Here is a 19,307-nt window from a genome sequence, read left to right as displayed (position 1 = left end):
TGCAAGTGCTTAATATAAACTGTGCCAAAGTGGATATGCAAATATATTCTACATGAATTTTTAAAATTTGTATTTCAAACGTTATCTGCCAGCTTATCCTGTGGATAAAAATTAAATGGGACTGGCGACATCTGGTGGATATTTTGGAAATGACCCTTGAGTTTGTTTACTATCAAATCACTATAAACGCCCTTATGCTTCTGGACTGGGGCTCCACAATACAAATTATTCCATCATGAAATAATCTTTCTGCAGAGCCCAGGTCTCATTGAAACAGAGAGGCAAATTTCTACCAAGGACCTTCCTAGCTCCTAACTGATGTCCAGCTGCCTTCTGACTGATGTATACAAAATCTGACACCACAATTCTTCTTTTTAAAGGTAACATTATTTAAAATGTTCACATCCTTTGACCTAGGGATTCCAATTCTGGGAATCTACCCTAAGAAAAAAGTATTAAAGGAGTAAATAAATTTTGTGTTTCAAGACCAATATGGACAGAGTTATTTACAATAGGGAGAAAAACCAAAATAACCAAAAGTCCAACAACAGAGGAAAGGTCAAGAAAATTAGAGCCAATATAATGTTTACAACATTATAACGTTTTAACAATTTCATATTAACAAACGTTAAGTGAAAAAAGCAAAGTCAAAATTATGTACATAATATGATCTCAAGTATGTAAAAAATACACATAGAAAAAAAGACTGGAAGAAAATATTCCAATATATTACAGTGGTTGCTTCTGGATGGGAGGATTATGGATTTTCTCATGGTTTTTGATATTTTCCAGATACTCTACAATTACCATGCATTATTTCTAAAACAAACTTTATCTAAATATATTTTTAAAATGCATATATTCTGATTAATCCCTAGAATTTTCCAAGCTCTCCCTTATTTTATCAATTCCAGAAAAAGATGATAAAGGGAGGAGCATCAAGATCCAAATGAGCTAGAATTTCCGCATGAAGTGTAAGCAAGAAAAGAAGGCAAATACATTACAATTTTGTCCCAGGACCTGAGTCCTGATGGAGAAATGTCCCAGATGTATTAACTGTACTGAAACTTCAGTGATGTCATTAATACTTCTCTCAACAGCACAGAAGAAACTTACAGAGGGCTCTGCTGGCAGAAGGGAGGTACAGAGTCTCATAACCACTTGGGTCCCCATCTTCAGAGTCCCAGGAAGAGCTGAATCAGGGCCACCCTGAAATAGGAAGAGGAAGAAATGTGCAAAAATACAGAACAGGAAAGAAATCCCAAGAGCTAAACCAACCTAGTGGGGTCAGGCCCCTCCCCCAAACCTACCAACTTGAGTCATCATGAGGTTTCAGAAACGAGGCCCTTGTTAGCAGAAATCCAGCCCAAGACATTACAATCAAAACAGGGCTCTGCGGGCATTTGTAAACCTAGTCACTTAGATTTTAATGGTAATAAAGAGCAATGCTTCCCCATCATTAGTCAAACAAGGATGCATTTACCCTCCTTTCTACACTTATCAGTCCTAGACCATAGGAAGTGTTCAGAAAACAATCAGGAAAAATATGGGAGCTCTGCTCCTGGCACTTAAATCCCTCCATCCCCAGGAATTCAATTTTAACCCAGAAAAGCAGCATTTACATTCTAAGGCAGAAATTTGTGTATAGCACTTTACAAAGTGCTATCACCTGTATCACCTTATTTGCTCTTCACAGTAAATAACCTTTGGAGACAGTTAATTTTATCACCTCCAGTTAATACATAGAATACAGGCATGGGGAATTCCTCTGCCAGTAATGATGGAGGCAGTCAGTCCCCCAGGCCACCTCTTCTGAATCCAGCTGCACTACTTCTAACCCAGAGAACACTGATGATGATGACGGCAGCAGCCAATATTTGACTGAATACTATGTACTGTTCCACGTGCTTTAAAATGTCATAATCACTCTATGAGGTTGATACTATTATTGCCAATTTTTTTGTGTGTGCTGCGATTCTATTTCGGTACTCTCCACCCATCTTAATGGAATTGTCCCTTCCAGGGACTAACCGAGGGGTAGCGGTATTTAGGAAGCATGGTGTACAGGTTGAAAAAGGGAAGTGCGTTACCACTGTGTTCTAATCTCTCAAAGTCTGAATCAGGAACTGCACACTAAGAATCTGTAAGGCTCAGAGGGGGTTCGGACCTTGAAACTTCCTCCCATTCCACCCTTGGCCCCTCCGCGTGTCTCGAGGACGTTTCTGGACGCTTAACCGGTGGAGGGGGGTTAAAAGGAGTTTCTTTTTTACTTCCCAGTTACCCACCACCTTTCAGCACCTACCGTTTAAGCCATTTGTCCGTCTGGTTCGGCACTCGGGTACCGGGCCCTTCTGGGCCGGGTCTCCTCACACTACGGCGTCGCGGCCGCGTTCCCGCTGCCATGGTGACGCCGAGGCCGGCCGCGGCCCGGCCCGCCTCCTGCCCGCCCTGGCCTCGCCCCCTGCCGGCCCGATCCCCACCTTCAGCATGCCCGAGCCGGCCCCGCCGCCTGCCAGTCCAGGCTGGCCCCTACCTCCCCTGACCTCGCCTCCGGTCTGCCTGAACCCCGCCTGCTGTCGGCTCGAGATCGCCCCAGCAACTGCCTGTCATGGCCTCGCCCACTAGCGGTCTGGACCCCGCCTCCGGACGGCAGCAAACCCCACCCCTGCTCCGCCGCCTCGGAGGCCTGAAGAGTGAGGCGTGATGGCTTCTCTACCCCCTGGACATCCAGACCGCCTGTAGGGTGGGCGTCTCTCGCTGTACTTGGGTAGAGCCCGCAGAACGCCGCCCCAGAAAAAACACCAGGCATGTTCTTTAAGCGATTTATTGATCCCAGCGGCTCCGCACCCGGGAGAGTTAACAGTCTAGCCAAGGGGAGTTTCCGAGCCCTACTGTGCTGTCAGGTATCGGTGACAAGAAGTCTTTGTAGCCTTCCTCCAGGCCTCAGTCCTGCCTCCATTTGCCTCTGCCTAAGCCAGTCTGGGGGCAGTCTGCACAAGCTCAGAATGCTTTTCCGAAGCGCCTGTTCTTCAGATTTGGAGTTTAAGGTGAATAAAAGAGATAACCACTAAATAAAGTCCAACAAGATGAGCCCAAAGTGCTTATGAGGTAACCTTTCTCCATTTTTCTTGAGTGCAGGAATACATGTAGGCGTCAAAGACCTATTTCCGGTACACTCCACCGCTAGCTAACCAAAACACGACTCCAAGCCAATGCTGGCAAATAAGAGTTACACCTAGGGGAGAGAGCAAGATTGGTGACCTTCACAATTCCAGGAGCTCTTAAAGCTTAAAACGTGGCTAATTGGGTTGCCACCCAATTCCTCAAAGTAGATTCTCATCACGGAAGTAGTGGTGAGATGATGGAAACTGTCCCCTGCTCCCCAAGGCTCACACCAGGGTTCCATTCCTGCTGTCATAGTGAGGCGTGACCTGGGGGAAGCGAAGGATTGCATACTCCACTGTGTTTTCTGACCGCAGGTGCTTCATTCCCTGGGCAGAATGTGGCTCGCTATGGCTGAACAGTTGGATGTCTGCATAATGCAAGCTGCTCCCCTCTGAGCAGAGGCGTGGAGTCCTTTCTTGAGACTTGGGGTGCTCTAACACGCGCTTATATGTACGGCCTGGTGTTTCAGGACCCTGCGAGGAATGAACAGCATCAAGGAAGAATCTTGGCTTGGTTTTGCCCCTTATGCTGCATTGAATAGTGTCCCCCCAAATTCATATCCATCTAGAACCTCAGAATGTGGCCTTATTTGGAAATACGGTCTTTGCAGATGTGATTAGTTGAGTTCCTACTGGACTAGGGTCCTGAGAAGAGGGAAATTTGGACACAGTGACACAGATACAGGGAGAAGATGGCCATGGTTGGAGGCAGTGGGTGGAGATATGCTGCCACAAGTCAAGGGATTCTTGGGGCCACCAGAAACTGGAAGAGGAAGGAGGGATCCTCCCCTAGAGCCTTTAGAGGGAGCATGGCCCTGCCAACACCTTAATTTCAGACCTTTGGTCTCCAGAATGGTGGAAGAATAAATTTCTGTTGCTTTAAGCACCCAGTTGGTAGTAATTTGTTGCAGCAGCCACAGAGAACTAATACATCCCTCACCTCCAATTCAGGGCCAGTAAGACTGATGTCCCTTCACTTTGCCCCTTTGAGGAGTGGAGAGAGCTGGATAGAACCAGCAAGTTCTAAGATAACTGAGATGTGTCTGTCCCAGGGCAAAAAAAAAAAAAAACCTCAGTCTTGGGATCCCATGTCTTAGCAGCCCAGGGGAAGGGACAGCGGCCTGTCATTACCTTTGTGCCATTCTGTTGCTGCAGTTGCTGCTGCTGCTTCAATGTCTGTCTTGCTTGGCTCCCTGGAGGGAAGAAACCAACTTAAACAGATTCTGTTTTCCCTGTCTCCACTGAGATTATCCTCTTCAAATCTCTATTAAATTATTATGGTGGTCTTCTAACTCATCTCCCTGCCTCCATTCTCACCCCTCTCCACTCCTACCATTCCTACACTGCTATCAGAGTTATTTCTGTGTTTCCATATAAATCATATTGGGTCACTCTTGGGCTTCAGAGCCTCAAATGGCTCCCCATTGCCTAAGGATAACATCGAAACTCCTTAGAAGGGTATACAATCTGGTCCTTTTCACAAACTGGCCCTAATGTGTCTCATCCTCATTTCTCACCATCCCTTAATAAACTACAACAAATACATGTTGAGAGCTCATTACATGTCAGGCTCTGTGCCATGTTCTGGGGGTTAGAAATATGAGTAAGATGTTCCCTTGTCCCAGGAAGCTTACAGTCTACTAGGGGAGACCAAGAAGTAAAAAGACTATTACAATGCAGTGTGGTAAATGCTCAGCTACTTCAAATTAACTGCCACTTTCAATCAAGTCAGTCTCTTCTCTCTCTCTTTTTCGCATTGGCTAATTCCCCTGCTTAAAATACCACCACTACGCCTCTGCTTCCTTGTGAAGTTGCTATTATTCCTTTAACATTGTTGTCCTCTCCCATTCTCCCACAGCGTGAGTATGTCTATTACAGCACCAGTAGATGGTATTATGATTATTTATTTGCATCTGTCTCATACTTGACTTTCAGTTTTTCCAGGGCCAAGAAAGTGTTTCCTTCTTGTGCCTCTCTGCAACTTGAGATGCCACAGTGCCTCACGCACAATATAAGTGTTCAGTAAGTGTTTGCTGGATAAATGAAAGAATGAGTGACCAACCTTGCTGATCTGTTAATGGAAAGAATAACAACCGGAGGTTCAGAGCCGGTCTTGAGCCCAGTGACCTAAAGATTCTCTTTGGTGTATTGCCTCCCTTTGTCCCTTCCAAAGCCACTCTTCTTTTATACCCTTAGGCCTTTCCAAAAACACCATTTCTTTTATCTTCGCTTCTCTAGTTTGCCTCTCTCAACCCCATGATTTCTTGGAGACACCTGTCCCCCACCCCCTACCCCCACACTGTTACCTGGTTTCTTTTTCCTCTGAAAAGTTGATGGAAAGCTCCTGTGATAGGAAAAAACAGATCACAGATGTGCAAGAGCCCTGGCCTCCATCTTCCCTCTTAAAATTCTGGAATGACACCCCTCCCCTTCACTTCCTTCTAACAGAGATTCACCCTGAGCCAAGTTTAGCCCCAAAGCATTTATCAAGAATAGCACACCTCTCCCACATGGATGGTTCTGGAAGGTAGAGTGGTACAACTGACATAACCAAACCCCAAATACAGCTTCAAACAACCAGGCGCTATATGCCAGGGATGTAGCTGGGCTGAGGGCTATTCTTGGATTGTCTAACAGGCTAATCCCAGGAGAGGGCAAGGGACTCCTGCCAAATAATGACATATTCCTGCATTCAGAGACCCTCTTGCTTCTTATTCAGTGCTTTTCTTGGGTCTACGCCAACCTGGGGTTTTCATTCTGGGATTCATTAGAAGCTGCCCTACTCAGGGTTAACTAGTTTGGGTCCCCCTCAGACCTTGCTCCTGGCTTTCCAGTCCTTGTTTTTAATTAACAGAGAAAGTGAGAGATGTTTAACCTTTAATGTCCTTTTGGGAACTTTGTCCACAGCACAAGGAATGCTAAATTTGGTGAGTGACTCAGCTATCCCGCCCATGCTGCAGGACAGAACCCTTATATTCATTTCAGGGCCCCCGGGGTCCCAGATGGAGCCAGTGTGTCTACGTGATTGTCAAGTGTTTGATGTCCAGGGAAATAGCATTTGTCTGGGGAAACAGGCAGAATAGTTTGGAACTTACTCTTCATGCTTTTTCTTGGTAGTATATTTCCAGCTCTCACCAGAGCCAACCCCATTTGTCTCCCAGGAAAGTTTTCTTCTTTTGCTAATTAAAAAGAAAGAGAGAGGGAGACTTCAAAATCATGATAATTTTACTAGTGATGGACATTTGTGTTTTGGTTTGGTTTTTATTTTTAATTCAACTTGTTGAGTTAAGAGCAGAGTCTCTATCCAGATGCTATAGGTGGTTCAGAAGCAGTTTTGAAAATACTTCTATGTTTTTTGCCTGCTTCTGCCATTTCAGCTCTTGCTTTGTCTCACTGCTGCCAAGTCATAGCCTTATCCTAGCCTCTAATTTGCCCTTAGTCACTGTCTTCCTAGTTATTTCTATTTATATGGGTAAGGAGAATATTAAATCTAAAATACGTAGGCTGGTGTTACCTGATTCTAGTGAACAGAGCCTATTCCCGGTTTGGATATTGCACAGTGCCTGGACACAACCCATTCATTGGAGATGGGATTTTATTTTTCACTCAAAATTAAGAAAACTAAGTGGTTTTCTCTGATACTGGTAGAAGGAATAAATATTGGCGTGATCTTTCTAGAATGCAGTTGGCGACAACTATTTTTTTTAAACCTTGAAAATACACCCTTTGATGTAACAATTTCATATCCTTAGAAATAATTGGACTTGAGTAAACATAGATGCTCATTGTAGCAATATTTATAAGTACCAACAATTGGAAATATCCTAAATGTCCAGCATTTAGGAATTGACTAAATAAATGGCATATCCAATCAGGGGAACACTGCAGCCACGTAAAAAAGATGTTTAAAGAACACTGCCAACTGAGAAATAACAAATTAAACTGCAAGGCAACAAAGGCATTTATTTGGGGTCTTAGAATTGCAATTTTGGAAGCACAGATTCAGGTAGCAACCCAAATCATATCCATTTTGGCATAAAGGGAAAGAATACTAGACAAGCTGTTTGCGGACGGTAGATATTTGAGGTATTTTAATTCTCCTTCAGGTTAGATAGTTAACTGAGTTCTCTAAATTATGGTTTGTTTTATGGTCTAGATGTCCTTAGGGTTTTGGGAAATATTGTTGCTCAAGGCGTTGCACATTTTTGACAGTTTGTGATATCTGGCCCAGACCTGCATAAGAGTAACCTCCAGAATGACCTCCTGATCCATTTTAAATCTCTTAGCCATAGAAACTCTATTTTGTTTTATTTCTTTTAACAACTAACAGTATGGAAAGAACTACTCTTTATTAAGTTTTAAAAAAAGATATGTTTTGGAATAAAACTGTGTATATATGCATTTTAGAAGGTATGTATGGAAATCCACTAAAATATTCCTGGCTGTCATCTCTGGTTACTTATATTTATGGTTACTTCTTAGTTCCTACTCTGGTATTTTCCAAATTTTATACAGTGGATGTGTATTACTTTTGTAATCAGAAAAAAAAAAAACAAAACAAAGAATATATAAAAATATGTAAAACTCTGGGATTGTCAAAGTATCTAAATCTCTGGAGGCTTAATGAGATAATGAGCAATTTTTAACCAATCCTAATAATATTTTAAGAGAAAAAATAGATTTTGGTTAGAATGTTTGGTGTAGTGGTTCTATCATGGACTGGGGAGTCAGATTGTCAACATCAGATTAGCTGCGTGACTTTCAGCAAGTTTTTAACCTCTCTGTTAATACAATGAGGATGATAATAGAACTTAAACCTCATGGGATTATTTTAAGGATTACATATAATAATAAAGATGAGATACTTAGCCTGGTGCCTGGCATGTAATGAACATCAGTAAAAGCTGACTACTACAACTGCCTTGACTAATGCCATCAGAACAAGAACTGACCAATAATGAAGAATATGAAGACTTGGAAAGAAGGGAAGTAAAAAGCTTTTACATCCACTTCTCTAAAAGCCTTTTTTATGTCTCTAAATGCCCAATGTCTGTACAATATCTCATAGTTGAAAGAGTGTGTTAAGTGCTCCTTTTGTTTTTTCAACCTTGATAATATTCTAGAAAACTCATAGTATTGCTCCCATTTTACAGATGAGTCAACTAAGGACCTAGAACTTTGCTGTCTTATTCAAGAAGGCAGGAATCAAATTTCCTTTTATTACCATGTCTTTTGCATCTAGCACTGTGCCTGGTACACAGTGGATGTTCAATAAATAACTGTTTAATAAATGAATTGAGTGGTAGGAACAAGACTTGAATCCAATATAAAGACCCAAAACTTATCTGCTTTCCAACGTATCTCACCTGTCTCTCTAAATATGATGATGATGCTTTATTTATAAACAAGATCTGACCCAGGCATGGAATGGTATAGCTAAGGCAGTGGACAGATAAAACCAGGCCCAGGCCCCTCTCTCTCTCTAGTTAAGCCAACTTGGCAGATGAAATAACTGCCCTCCCCGCTACATGGGATCTGACATCCAGGGGTGTAAATACCCCTGGCAACGTGGAATATGACTCCCGGGGAGGAATCTGGACCCGGCACAGTGGGATGGAGAACATCTTCTTGTCCAAAAGGGGGATGTGAAAGGAATGAAATAAATTTCAGTGGCTGAGAGATTCCAAAAGGAACCAAGAGGTCACTCTGGTGGGCACTCTTTTACGCACACTATAGATAACCCTTTTTAGGTTCTAATGAATTGGAGTAGCTAGCAGTAAATACCTGCAACTATCAAACTACAACCCAGAACCCCTGAATCTTGAAGATGATCGTATAAAAATGTAGCTTATGAGGAGTAACAATGTGATTGGGAAAGCCATGTGACCACACTCCCCTTTGTCCAGTGTATGGATGGATGAGTAGAAAAACAGGACAAAAAAAAAAAAAAAAAAAAAAACCCAGTGATCTTTTTTTACTTTAATTGTTTTTTTCACTTTAATTTTTATTCTTATTACTTTTGTGTGTGTGGTAATGAAAATGTTCAAAAATTAATTTTGGTGATGGATGCACAACTATATGGCGGTACTGTGAACAATTGATTGTACGCTTTGTATGACTATATGGTATGTGAATATATCTCAATAAAATTGAATTATTAAAAAAAATGAATGAAACCAAAAAAAAAAAAAAAAAAAAAAAAACGGCCCAGGGGTTTATAGTGATGAAAATTCCAGGAAAGAACAATAACACCACCACCATTTATTATGAGGTTTTCACATATACCATATGCCTTCATCTTCAAAACAAACTGTGATCTAAACAAGGTAGGTCATATTATTTATAACCAATTTTACAGACAAGAAAACAGAGAAGTTAAAGGACTTGCTTAAGGTCACATAGCAAGTCAGTGTGAAAAATATATTCAACTATTCAGTGGATATCCTCCTCCTTCCCACTTCTGCCCTTTTAAATGAACATTTCTCCAAAGTTGATTTGCTTGATCTGAGAGGCAGTACTATATAATGGTTAAAAGTCTGGGCTCTACGGTCAGACAAGTCTGGGTTGGAATCGGCGTTTACTTACAAGCCATGTGATCTTGGGCAAGTTACTTCTCTGAGCCTCAGCTTCTTGGCTATAAAATGAAGGGGTGGGATAAGACCACTTACCTCATGGGATTGTTGTAAAGTGCCTGGCACATAGTAAACTCTTAAATGCTAATATTATTATTATCCTCTAGGAAAGAAGGGAAGGGAGAGAAGGGAAAGGGGAGGAGGAGAAGGACAAAGAGAGACAGTGTCTGATTCGCCATTCAGCCCGGCTCCGGCCATTCTGCAGACAGCTGGCTTGGCTGTTTTCTAAGGTCTCCTGAAAGGGGTGAGCACAGAAAGAGGTACTGCTCTATGCTGGAAACAGTGGGTGCCAGGCAGAGGACGGTGACAGAGAACTAGCTCCGGGCTCTCTCTTACTCAAGCATGTAATGAAGGGAGTGGTATTTTCCTCAGTTTGGGGCCTTCATGTCCACCATCAGAGGTGTTACCCTCTACCCTTTCCCCCTACTCACCAGCTTCCCCCACAGCAGATATGGTTTCCCATGGTACCGTGTCTCTGAGGGAGCCCAGCAGTTTTTCTGCAATAAAGAGGCTTGTGCATTTCCTGGTTCCCCGTCTAGCTTTCAGTGGCAGCTCCAGGGGAGTCTCTGTCAGTGTCAGATTTCAATCTAGCAGGTTGGACTTTGGAAGCCACCTGCTGGAAGGATTCCCAGGTGACTCGGTTCCCAGCCAAAGGGCGGGGCAACACAAACCCAGCTCCAGGTGAGAGCTATCTCACCTTAGGGCTTTTGAGCTTCTTTAGTGAGGCCATAGACTTTGAGCTTCAAGCTTCAGTGAAAAGAAACCTGAGATAGAAAGGGGCTTTCTGGGTTTTCTTTGGAAATATTTCTCTATTACATCTCACTGTCTTCGAAACTTACCTTACGTTTCCCCAGCACTCAGATTTAACTGAATTTCTCTTTCAAGGTAATTGGTGCCAGTTTCTTATTATCCCTGTCCAGAATCTGGGTTTGAATATCCGAGTCTCTTGCAACCTTGAATTTAGGGAAATGGATTCCTTTTATGTTCTCCCTGGCTGTCAGAATTAATGTGAGCATATAACCTAACCTTTCAGAGCCTAGGTTCCTAGGACTATAAAACGAAGAACTGAACTCGTTATCTAATCCCCTTTTTGGTCTAAGATCATATGATTCTGATGGGGCTGGCCTCAGCACTCTTTAACTGCTCACTTCCGCATACACAGCATAGAACTACAGAATCTCCACTTACCCCTCAACCCAGCTTCTCCTTCCAATGACCCAAAGTTGGACCCACTCCACACTTACCAGCAGCTAGGATGCCGTCAAGCAAATTCCTCTGCAGAAAATACAGATTCTAGAATTTGTGAAATACGTGAAGGCTTGTTTCCAGTGCTCTCACCCCCATCTTTGGTATCTTCCTCAGATGCCTGGTTATTTGCATGCCCATTATGGATGATCAGAACTCAGCATTGCAGTCTGTACAGAGTGTACCCTGAACTCATAATTCCTCCCCATGTTCTCCCCTGTAAGTGACAACCTTATAGGATTATGGTGAAGGTTAAATGAGATAATGTACATAAAGCTCTAGCTCTCAGGAAGACTTAGCTATTTTTATATTACTATTACTTTTTGTTCTCAGCTACTTGTCAGAGGGAAAGCGTCTTATTTTATTATCTCATGCCTGGATCAGTAGCCTCTTGTCTCCCAGCCATGATGCTCTCCTGCAGTCTCTTGTGTACTCTGCCATTAACTGTATTTTTTTCATCCTGTTGCTGCCTAGATCAAAAGCCATTAATGATATCTGCAGGATAAAGTTCACATATCTTAGCCTGGCACTGAAAGCCCTTCCCAATCTGGTCCATTTCTAGCCACATCCATAATTTAAAGGAAAATACCTAAGATATTTTAGATGACCAGAAACTCCAAAGGAGCCAATAGTGTGTTGCGGTAACCAGAACACCTGATACACCTTAAGCAGCATGAACAAGTCTAGAGATACTAAACAAGGACACTGATTAGTCCACTGAAGTCTGTACTAGTTGGTCCATGACTGGAATAATAATTTTAGGTCTCCATGCTGAATTTCAAGTTGAATTTCAAGTGATCAAAAGGCAGTTTGTTTAAAAGAAGGCTGTCTTGGTAGTAAGTGGTATGCAAATTGCTATAAGATATGGTTCTAGGCATGTTTATCTAGGAAAATGGAAATGTTAGGAGGACATTAAAGATGGTTATCTTTAAATATCTGAAGAAATTTCAAGTGAAAGAAAGATTGCATTTATATTCTGGACATAAACAGAACTAACGGGCAAAAGAAGTTATTGAAATGCAGATTCTGATTCAACAGAAGGAAGAATTTGTGACAGATACGTCCCCCCAAAATGAAGTGGATTGCTTTATAGAGGTCTACATTCTCTAGAAATGTCCCAGCAGAAGTTGACTGATAACCTGAAAAGAATTTCGAATGGGGTAAGGAGTTGGACTAAATAAGAGGTTTTCAAATTTTTCCTAGCTAAGGAACTCTTTTAAATAAAGCACATATAAACACCCCAATTACCAAACAGACAATGCGAACCTGTTCTAGTTGAAATTTGAGTAGGCACATTTTTAAAAATTGTTTTCCTTCTCAACTAGATGTTAACATTCTTGAGAGTAGATAATAAAAGACCATATTTTTACATAATTAATGTTTATAATGTATATCTCCCATAGTGTATTATTTGGGGTTCAATAAATATTTGTTGAATGAATGAATCAAAAACTGAATCTATGAATAGTTATTTCTCTGAGGCAATCCTTTAACCAATCATTGAATTCTCAAGTGAGGGTTTTTATCCTGGAGATTCATGGATCCCTAAGCAGAATACATGAATGGATCTCAAAAGACTTCTGTGAACCTATTCAAATTGTAGCCCAGATTTTGAACATGTGCATTTTTCTGGGAAGAGGGTATATATAGGCTTTCAAAGAGGTCTGTAACCCAAAAAAGTTAAGAACCACCACTTTAATGGAAGAATTTCAGGTATCAACCACAGTTGGGTAAAAGATATATTTTTAGGCAGGAAAGTATTTTGGACACTTCCCAAATCAGATCCATGCATACTCTCTTCATTACAGAGAGTAACTGAGGGGACAGACACCCAGAATTTCCTGAATAACCCATAACCCTAGTTGTAGGACTCCAATTCCAAGGGGATGTTCCCTGGGAGCCATCACCACCACACTAGTGGCCTTAGAGCCCCTGCATTTAGACTTGGATTGGGTGAGGTGATGCAGACTTTCCTCTGTTTGGAATGTTCCAAGACTGGAGACCATGCTTTCTCTCATGGGTCTCCCCTGTGCAAAGGGTGAGGAGACTTTGGGGTCTGGTGATAATGGTAGAGGCTGTGTGTCTGTGCCCCTGTATATGCATTGGCAGTCCCTTAGAATCATTTTCAGTAGACAGACCTTAGTATGGGAAAACAAAGTATTCACCCCAGGGCTTTCCGCAACTATCTCCAGCCAGTCACTGTTTCCCTAACCCCTACTCAAATGGGGCCAGACAGTCTGGAGACCCTAGTTTTTGTGTCTCTAATCACCAGCTCAGACAGTACCCTCTGGGCTGTTTGGATGGCATATCCCTTTTCCCTCCCAGGATCACAATCTCTTTTGTTGCATTGTGAGAAAACTGTGGCTAGGAATTTGATCTGGAGCCAGTGCCAGCTTGCGGGTATGATCTCAGCATCCAAGTGTGAGCTCAGGGTGCTGTAATGTTGGGCACATCTATCTGAAGAGCTTTATATCTAGCTTTCTATAACCTCCTCCCTCCCTGCCCATCCCACCCTCCAGGCCACACAACAGGGAGCAGCACAAACAAGGCCCTGAGATTTGGGTTTATTCAGCTCCACCCCCCACCCAGAACTAAGTCAAAGGCTATGACATGTCCCAAAAGGACCAAACCATACATTGAGGACTGTGCACCTCTCCCTTCCCCCAAGGATGCTGCTACCTCTGGGGTGGTGGGCAGCTGCTCCTATCACCATGGGAGATAGAAAGGGATCTGCTAGGTGCTGGGTCTGCAGCAATCAGGACTCCACTCTGGCCTCCTCCTCCTCTTCCTCCGGATCAGGAGGCGCAGGGAGCAGGGAGATGTAGACCTCATTGACCTCCGTGTCCAAATGTCGGCCACCCCGAGGCGCCTCCAGGTTAAGGATGCCATCGTGGGATAGAGCAGCACGGACCCGCCAGGGGTCGACATCAGCAGGCAGAACATAGGTGCGGCAGAACTCCCGGGACACGAAGCCGTGGCGGTCCAGGCGCTGCGGGTGCCGGGCAGACACCTCCAGCAGGTTGTCCACAGTCCTAACGGTCACCTCATCTGGGGTAAAGTGGCTCACATCCAGAAATGCCTGGAATTTGCCCTCACTGAGCCTAAGCTCGGAGGCCCCTGCCCTGCTGCCTTCTCCAGCACAGCTGGCCCGTGGCCGGACATAGTAGCCATGGTAGAGAGTGGGTGTCAGGATCTCTTCTGGCAGGAGGCCTGAGGGGCAGAGAGAGAGAAGGGAAGAAGCAGAAAGAGGGAGGAGAGGTGAGCACAGGGTGAAGCGAGAGATTAGGAGACAAGGAGGGATGGGGGAGCAACAGGGGAGTCAGAAGTAGGGAGAGGGGCACAGGGAGTCTAAGGAGGAAGCAGCAGCATCAGGGAGAGGGGGTCGAGAAAGTTAATGCGATGGGGGTGGGGAGGGCAAACCAAACTGGGACAGGGTGGCTAGAAGGGGGACAAGAAGGCCCACCAAGGGGGGCAAGGAGAAGGGATCAGCGCCGCAGATTCCATGTCTGCTCTCAGCTCAGAAGGAAAGGGAAAGAGCCCTGCTGGTCGGGCTGAGAGAGGGGGGTGGGCAGGGCAGTCTGCGGTGGGAGATGGCTCACCCCAGGAGTTCAGTTAAGCCCGAAGTGGGGTGGAGGCCAGTAACGTTGGGAGGTCTGCCCAGAATTTCAGGAGGTGGGGGCGGCGTCTGTGCCATACCTTCCCCGAAGCGCTGCTCACCCAGACGGCTCGGGTTGGCGAATTCGTACTCGGCGGTGGCCGGGTGGGCATGTGGCACCGAGCGGCCCGACATGGCTGCACAGGCGTTGGCGGTCCTGGGCGGAGGTGCAGCCCCAACAGGCGGCGGCGCGACCCCTCCAGCTGCTTGAAGAGCCAGGGCTCTGTCGGAAGTGGGGGCGGGGTCTACACCACCCAAAATAGTGCCGAGCCTCTGGGGGAGGGGCGGGGAAGGGGGCCCTGGGTGAGTGCGACGTGCGTGTGACTAGTGCCTCCCGGACCCCCAGTCCCCTCCCCCCGCACACCCTTTAGCTGTCACAGGTGTCTGAGAGGACAGCTGGGGGTCCGGGCTCAGGAGCGGGCTGGGGGAGGGGAGGCTGGGCCCGGAGGGCCCGGAGCTGCTTAGCTGAGACCCTCGCAAACGATTTGCACGTTTCCCATGCCACCCTTTCTCCTCCCCAATCGCAGGCACCGTGCTCCCTACTTCATACAGCACTCCTGGATTTAACGTTTTGCGAGGCTTGTAGGTTGAAAGATGGCTTAAACTTTCTACCTTTTCCGTGGGGTCAGTTCGGGGTTGGGGTGTCTCCCCTCCCCAGATTAGTGTTAGGGTCGTCTTCTGAACCCAGGTCAACCCAGGGCACCAGGCAGACGCCTGGCACTGGCGTGTTGGTGATCACCGCTCTTCTCCAGGGACCCACAAAGAGTTAATGTCCCTGGGGCACAGCCTAGGAAGATTCCAGTGCCCGCCCAGGCCCAGGATAGTTGCTGGCTGGATGCCCCTGGCATGTGAGACCAGAGAGGAGAGGGGAGGGGCACACCACCGCCTGCCTGACATTCTTGACAGCATCCCAGCTCCAGAGAAAAGAATGAGGGGTGGGGAGTGGGGGTGCTGCTATTGGGTGTGGACAGGAGAGCCAGTGAAACAAGACCAGGACAAGTCACTGGCCAGCTCAGACCTGTTTGTGTTTCTCTTTTCTTAGCTCAGTGAGTATTGGGTATGTGTCACACTGCCAAATCCCCATCACAAGTCTCCATGAACGGGTGGCGAGCTGGGATAATAAAACCCCTGACATCACCGTTCCAGAAGCTTCACAAGACTGTGTATATAAGGGGCTGGTTGTAGCTGAGGCTGAAGAAGCCAACCAGCCAGCCGAGGCCCCACGCTCACCTAGCCACCATGGATATCGCCATCCACCATCCTTGGATCCGCCGCCCCTTTTTTCCTTTCCACTCCCCCAGCCGCCTCTTTGACCAGTTCTTCGGGGAGCACCTGTTGGAATCTGATGTCTTCCCAACTTCTACTTCCCTGAGCCCCTTCTACCTTCGGCTACCCTCATTTCTGCGGGCACCCAGCTGGATTGACACTGGACTCTCAGAGGTGAGTCCCCCCCTATCTGCCAGGACAGAACAATTCTTCCTGGAACATCCTGGAAAATTCCCCATCTGCTTTCCTTTCCCTTTCTGCTTAAACCCAATTATATTTATGTCTTTAGTGTCCAGTAGTAAAGAAAGATGAGGTTACCAACACTTCCCTCCCACAGTTACCTGTTTCTGTTTGATACACTTCTGTATCCTATTTATTAGTGCACTTGGTTTATGCACGATAAAAATCATCTTCTGTCCTCCTAACTTCTCTGGTTTGGTTCATAATGATCTGCAAGGAGAGAGCTGCCTTCAGATTCCTTTGCTAACCTCTTCTAATACCTCAATCTCCTGACTAGGAGAGTCCTACCCCATCCTGAGCTTTTCATCCCCACTGGGTGGAGCTGGAGACAACAACATAACTTTTTATTCTCTTTTCTGTGGTTTTCCTGGCTTCTCAGGGCTGTGACAGGGCATTGGCCCAGGTCCAAGCCTTATGAGGAAAGGAACCCCCACTTGTCCTAGGAGGGATGAACAGATAGGGTTGACAAAAGCTGCCAGAGATAATACCCTAGTTTAAAAATAATCAAGTGTGAGTAAACAGGAGCTGAGTGGACAAGGGCTTTGGAAGGACAAGCAGGGCCAGCAGAACATTCCAGATTGAGTGGGTGGGAAACTTGGCAGAGCTGTGAACAAAGAAAAGGGGCCTTTGTCTCACAGACAAATGACAAGGCCAGGCATTCATGCCAGAGAGGCAGCAGAAGCCATGCCCAGGCCATTCTTGTGACTGAGTCCCTTGCATGGTCTGTCTTCTCCCTTGTCCTGATAAATAAATTTTGGGCCTCATGACCAAGTTGTATGCTTTGAGTACCACTGTGGTGGCTCCCTGAACCAGAAAGCCATGCTTCTTTATTCAAAAAGGGATTTTTAGCAGAAAAGAGGAGGATAAACTAGCTAGACAGAAAGCAATTCTATAGAATGATGAGACTGTGGCAGTGTAATCAGCTTTCCTGCCATCTTTTCCACTATCTCCTCTCCCACCTTGCTATTTCTAGATGCGCCTGGAGAAGGACAGATTCTCTGTCAACCTGGATGTGAAGCACTTCTCCCCAGAGGAACTCAAGGTCAAGGTGCTGGGAGATGTGATTGAGGTGCATGGCAAACATGAAGAGCGCCAGGTATGTAGCTTATTTTCTCTTCTGCTCTTTCATTCAGTGCCTATTATATGCCAGACACTGCCACCAGCCTATGAGACTGGCAGCATTCCTGTCTGAAGCTGTAAGGGTCCAGATCACGGTCACAAATCAGTAGCTAGAAGACTAATTTAGTCACAGATTTTTTTTTGTGGGGGGGGGGGCAAGGAAGTGACCTTTGTTGTTTGTTTTGATTTGATTGCCTTAAATGGAAGATATGGAATGTCCATTCTCCATTTAAACCAGCGGTCCTCAACCTTGACCACATTAGAATCACCAGGGGATTTTCAAAAATCCTAATGCTTAGGTGCACCCCAGACCAATTAAATCAGAATGCTTATGGATGAGACCCAGGCATCAGTATTTGTTAAAGCTCCCGAGATAATTCTAATGTACTGTCAGGGTTGAAAACCACTGATTTAGGCACAGTGCTTGTCAGATACTTGGTTGCTTCACATAATTAAATTAATTGCATGCACCCAAAGGCATTTGAGATTGTGATGCCTTTTATAGATGTTCAGGAATCCACTTTTCTTTAAGCCCATCCTAATACTGAACTAGTTGGTTTGCCTGTTTCAGATCTGTACTCAGTTCCTAATACTCTAGAGCCCATGTGGAAATCAGTTAATTGAGAGCCTGCCTGGAAAAATGCTTTGAGATTTAGCAGGTGTAAGGGTTAGAACTAAGTATTCTTTGGGGGATTCTGAAAAATGGAGCAGCTTCTCGTTACTTTCTGGGAGAGTTTTTTAAATGACTATGCTTCTCATTATTAATGATAACTCAGATATTTGTGCATCAAAAAGAACAGTTTGATGTCCTCAGGCTGGTTCAGTTTTGCTCATACAATTTAAATTTGGGTCATAGTCTCCCTGAATGGAGTCACGTTTTTAGCAGCAGTCCCATTGGTCTGGAACATTCTGGGATACTCGTGAAGAGTCAGGACAATTCTGGGCTTCCTCAGGGACTCCTGGCCTCAATGTCAGGGTGAGATTCCAAATCTTGTAGGTCCAGCAAACATTTATCTAAACCTTTGGAAAATACACCTAAACATGTCTGTGCCTTGGAGTTTGAAGTTCAGGGCCATTTCAAACTTCTCAGACTCTCATTGGTAGGTGGTAGGAGTGATCACGTAGGTAACCTCATCTTAGCCCCAAATCTGAAATGAACAGCTATTTAGCTTTCTCTCATCTTGTGGCTGTGGAATTTGTTTCAACCTAAGGGGAATGAAGACATCTGGGTTTCAGGCAAGTGGTGTTATTTTCTGTTCTTATCTCTCTGCCTCTTCCCTCGTTTCCTTGGATTAGGATGAACATGGTTTCATCTCCCGGGAGTTCCACAGGAAATACCGGATTCCGGCTGATGTGGACCCTGTCTCCATCACTTCATCCCTGTCATCTGATGGGGTCCTTACTGTGAATGGACCAAGGAAACAGGTTTCTGGCCCTGAGCGCACCATTCCCATCACCCGTGAAGAGAGGCCTGCTGTCACTGCAGCCCCCAAGAAGTAGATGCCCTTTCTCTAATTGTGTTTTTTTTTAAAACAAGGGAGCTTCCCCACCAACGAATGAAAACCTTGTGACTAGAGATGAAGCTTATTAATTCTAAGGGCAGGCCCAATTTATTAAGCTAATAAAGTATCATTCAGCAACAGATAACTGTCTCATGTTTGAATATTCAGTGTTTTAAAAATAAATGCACAATTACCAGCAGATCTTTTTAATCATGATTCATGGGACTCCAGGGATTTTAGAGTCAGAATAGCTGCACCACTTACTAATGGTTACATTTAGGCAAGTTACTTGACCTTTCTGTTCTTAGATTTTCCATTTATAACATGGGATACTTATTTGTACAAAGTTGTTGTAAGGAATAAATTAAGGAGACAAAATACATAAAAACCCTGGCAGAGTTCAAGTAATGTCAGTTCCTCTCTCTCCTTCCTCTTTGATTTTACCCTCAGTTTGCCAACAGTCTGAGAAAATCTGAAGGAACTC

General features: G+C 44.8%; 4 protein-coding genes across 6 annotated transcripts in view; 1 reads left to right on the top strand and 3 right to left on the bottom strand.

Moving 5' to 3' along the window:
• The window catches only part of DIXDC1 (DIX domain containing 1), a 77,082-nt gene extending 74,575 nt beyond the window's left edge, over positions 1–2,507 (bottom strand). Inside the window, exons 1-2 of the mRNA XM_037841413.1 lie at positions 2,303–2,507; positions 1,117–1,209 (exon numbers count right to left, since the gene is read on the bottom strand). Coding sequence (XP_037697341.1) covers positions 1,117–1,173 — 57 coding nt within the window. The 5' untranslated portion in view covers positions 1,174–1,209; positions 2,303–2,507. The remainder of the gene's footprint in view (positions 1–1,116; positions 1,210–2,302) is intronic.
• Positions 2,508–2,815: 308 nt separating this feature from the next.
• Positions 2,816–10,554, bottom strand: C6H11orf52 (chromosome 6 C11orf52 homolog). Its single transcript, XM_037841420.1, has 6 exons — positions 10,494–10,554; positions 10,228–10,409; positions 6,260–6,343; positions 5,471–5,508; positions 4,296–4,357; positions 2,816–3,638 (listed from the first exon to the last, which is right to left on the bottom strand). Exons 2-6 carry the CDS (start codon positions 10,314–10,316, stop codon positions 3,390–3,392), a joined length of 522 nt encoding a protein of 173 aa, XP_037697348.1. The 5' UTR covers positions 10,317–10,409; positions 10,494–10,554; the 3' UTR covers positions 2,816–3,389.
• Positions 10,555–13,594: 3,040 nt separating this feature from the next.
• Positions 13,595–15,463, bottom strand: HSPB2 (heat shock protein family B (small) member 2). Of its 3 annotated transcripts, none has more exons than XM_037841415.1 (3): positions 15,309–15,463; positions 14,738–14,969; positions 13,595–14,251 (listed from the first exon to the last, which is right to left on the bottom strand). In XM_037841415.1, exons 2-3 carry the CDS (start codon positions 14,829–14,831, stop codon positions 13,797–13,799), a joined length of 549 nt encoding a protein of 182 aa, XP_037697343.1. In that variant the 5' UTR covers positions 14,832–14,969; positions 15,309–15,463; the 3' UTR covers positions 13,595–13,796. The 3 variants fall into 3 exon arrangements, with proteins under 3 accessions (XP_037697343.1, XP_037697345.1, XP_037697344.1); XM_037841417.1 differs by having other exon boundaries at positions 14,738–14,919; positions 15,309–15,454; XM_037841416.1 differs by lacking the exon at positions 15,309–15,463 and having other exon boundaries at positions 14,738–15,183.
• Positions 15,464–15,676: 213 nt separating this feature from the next.
• Positions 15,677–18,965, top strand: CRYAB (crystallin alpha B). The gene is made up of 3 exons (XM_037841419.1): positions 15,677–16,136; positions 17,176–17,298; positions 18,618–18,965. Exons 1-3 carry the CDS (start codon positions 15,936–15,938, stop codon positions 18,819–18,821), a joined length of 528 nt encoding a protein of 175 aa, XP_037697347.1. The 5' UTR covers positions 15,677–15,935; the 3' UTR covers positions 18,822–18,965.
• Positions 18,966–19,307: the final 342 nt, after the last annotated feature.

Source organism: Choloepus didactylus, chromosome 6, assembly GCF_015220235.1.
Source record: "Choloepus didactylus isolate mChoDid1 chromosome 6, mChoDid1.pri, whole genome shotgun sequence".
Taxonomy (NCBI): Eukaryota; Metazoa; Chordata; class Mammalia; order Pilosa; family Megalonychidae; genus Choloepus; species Choloepus didactylus.
This window is presented reverse-complemented; position numbering and strand designations above follow the sequence as displayed.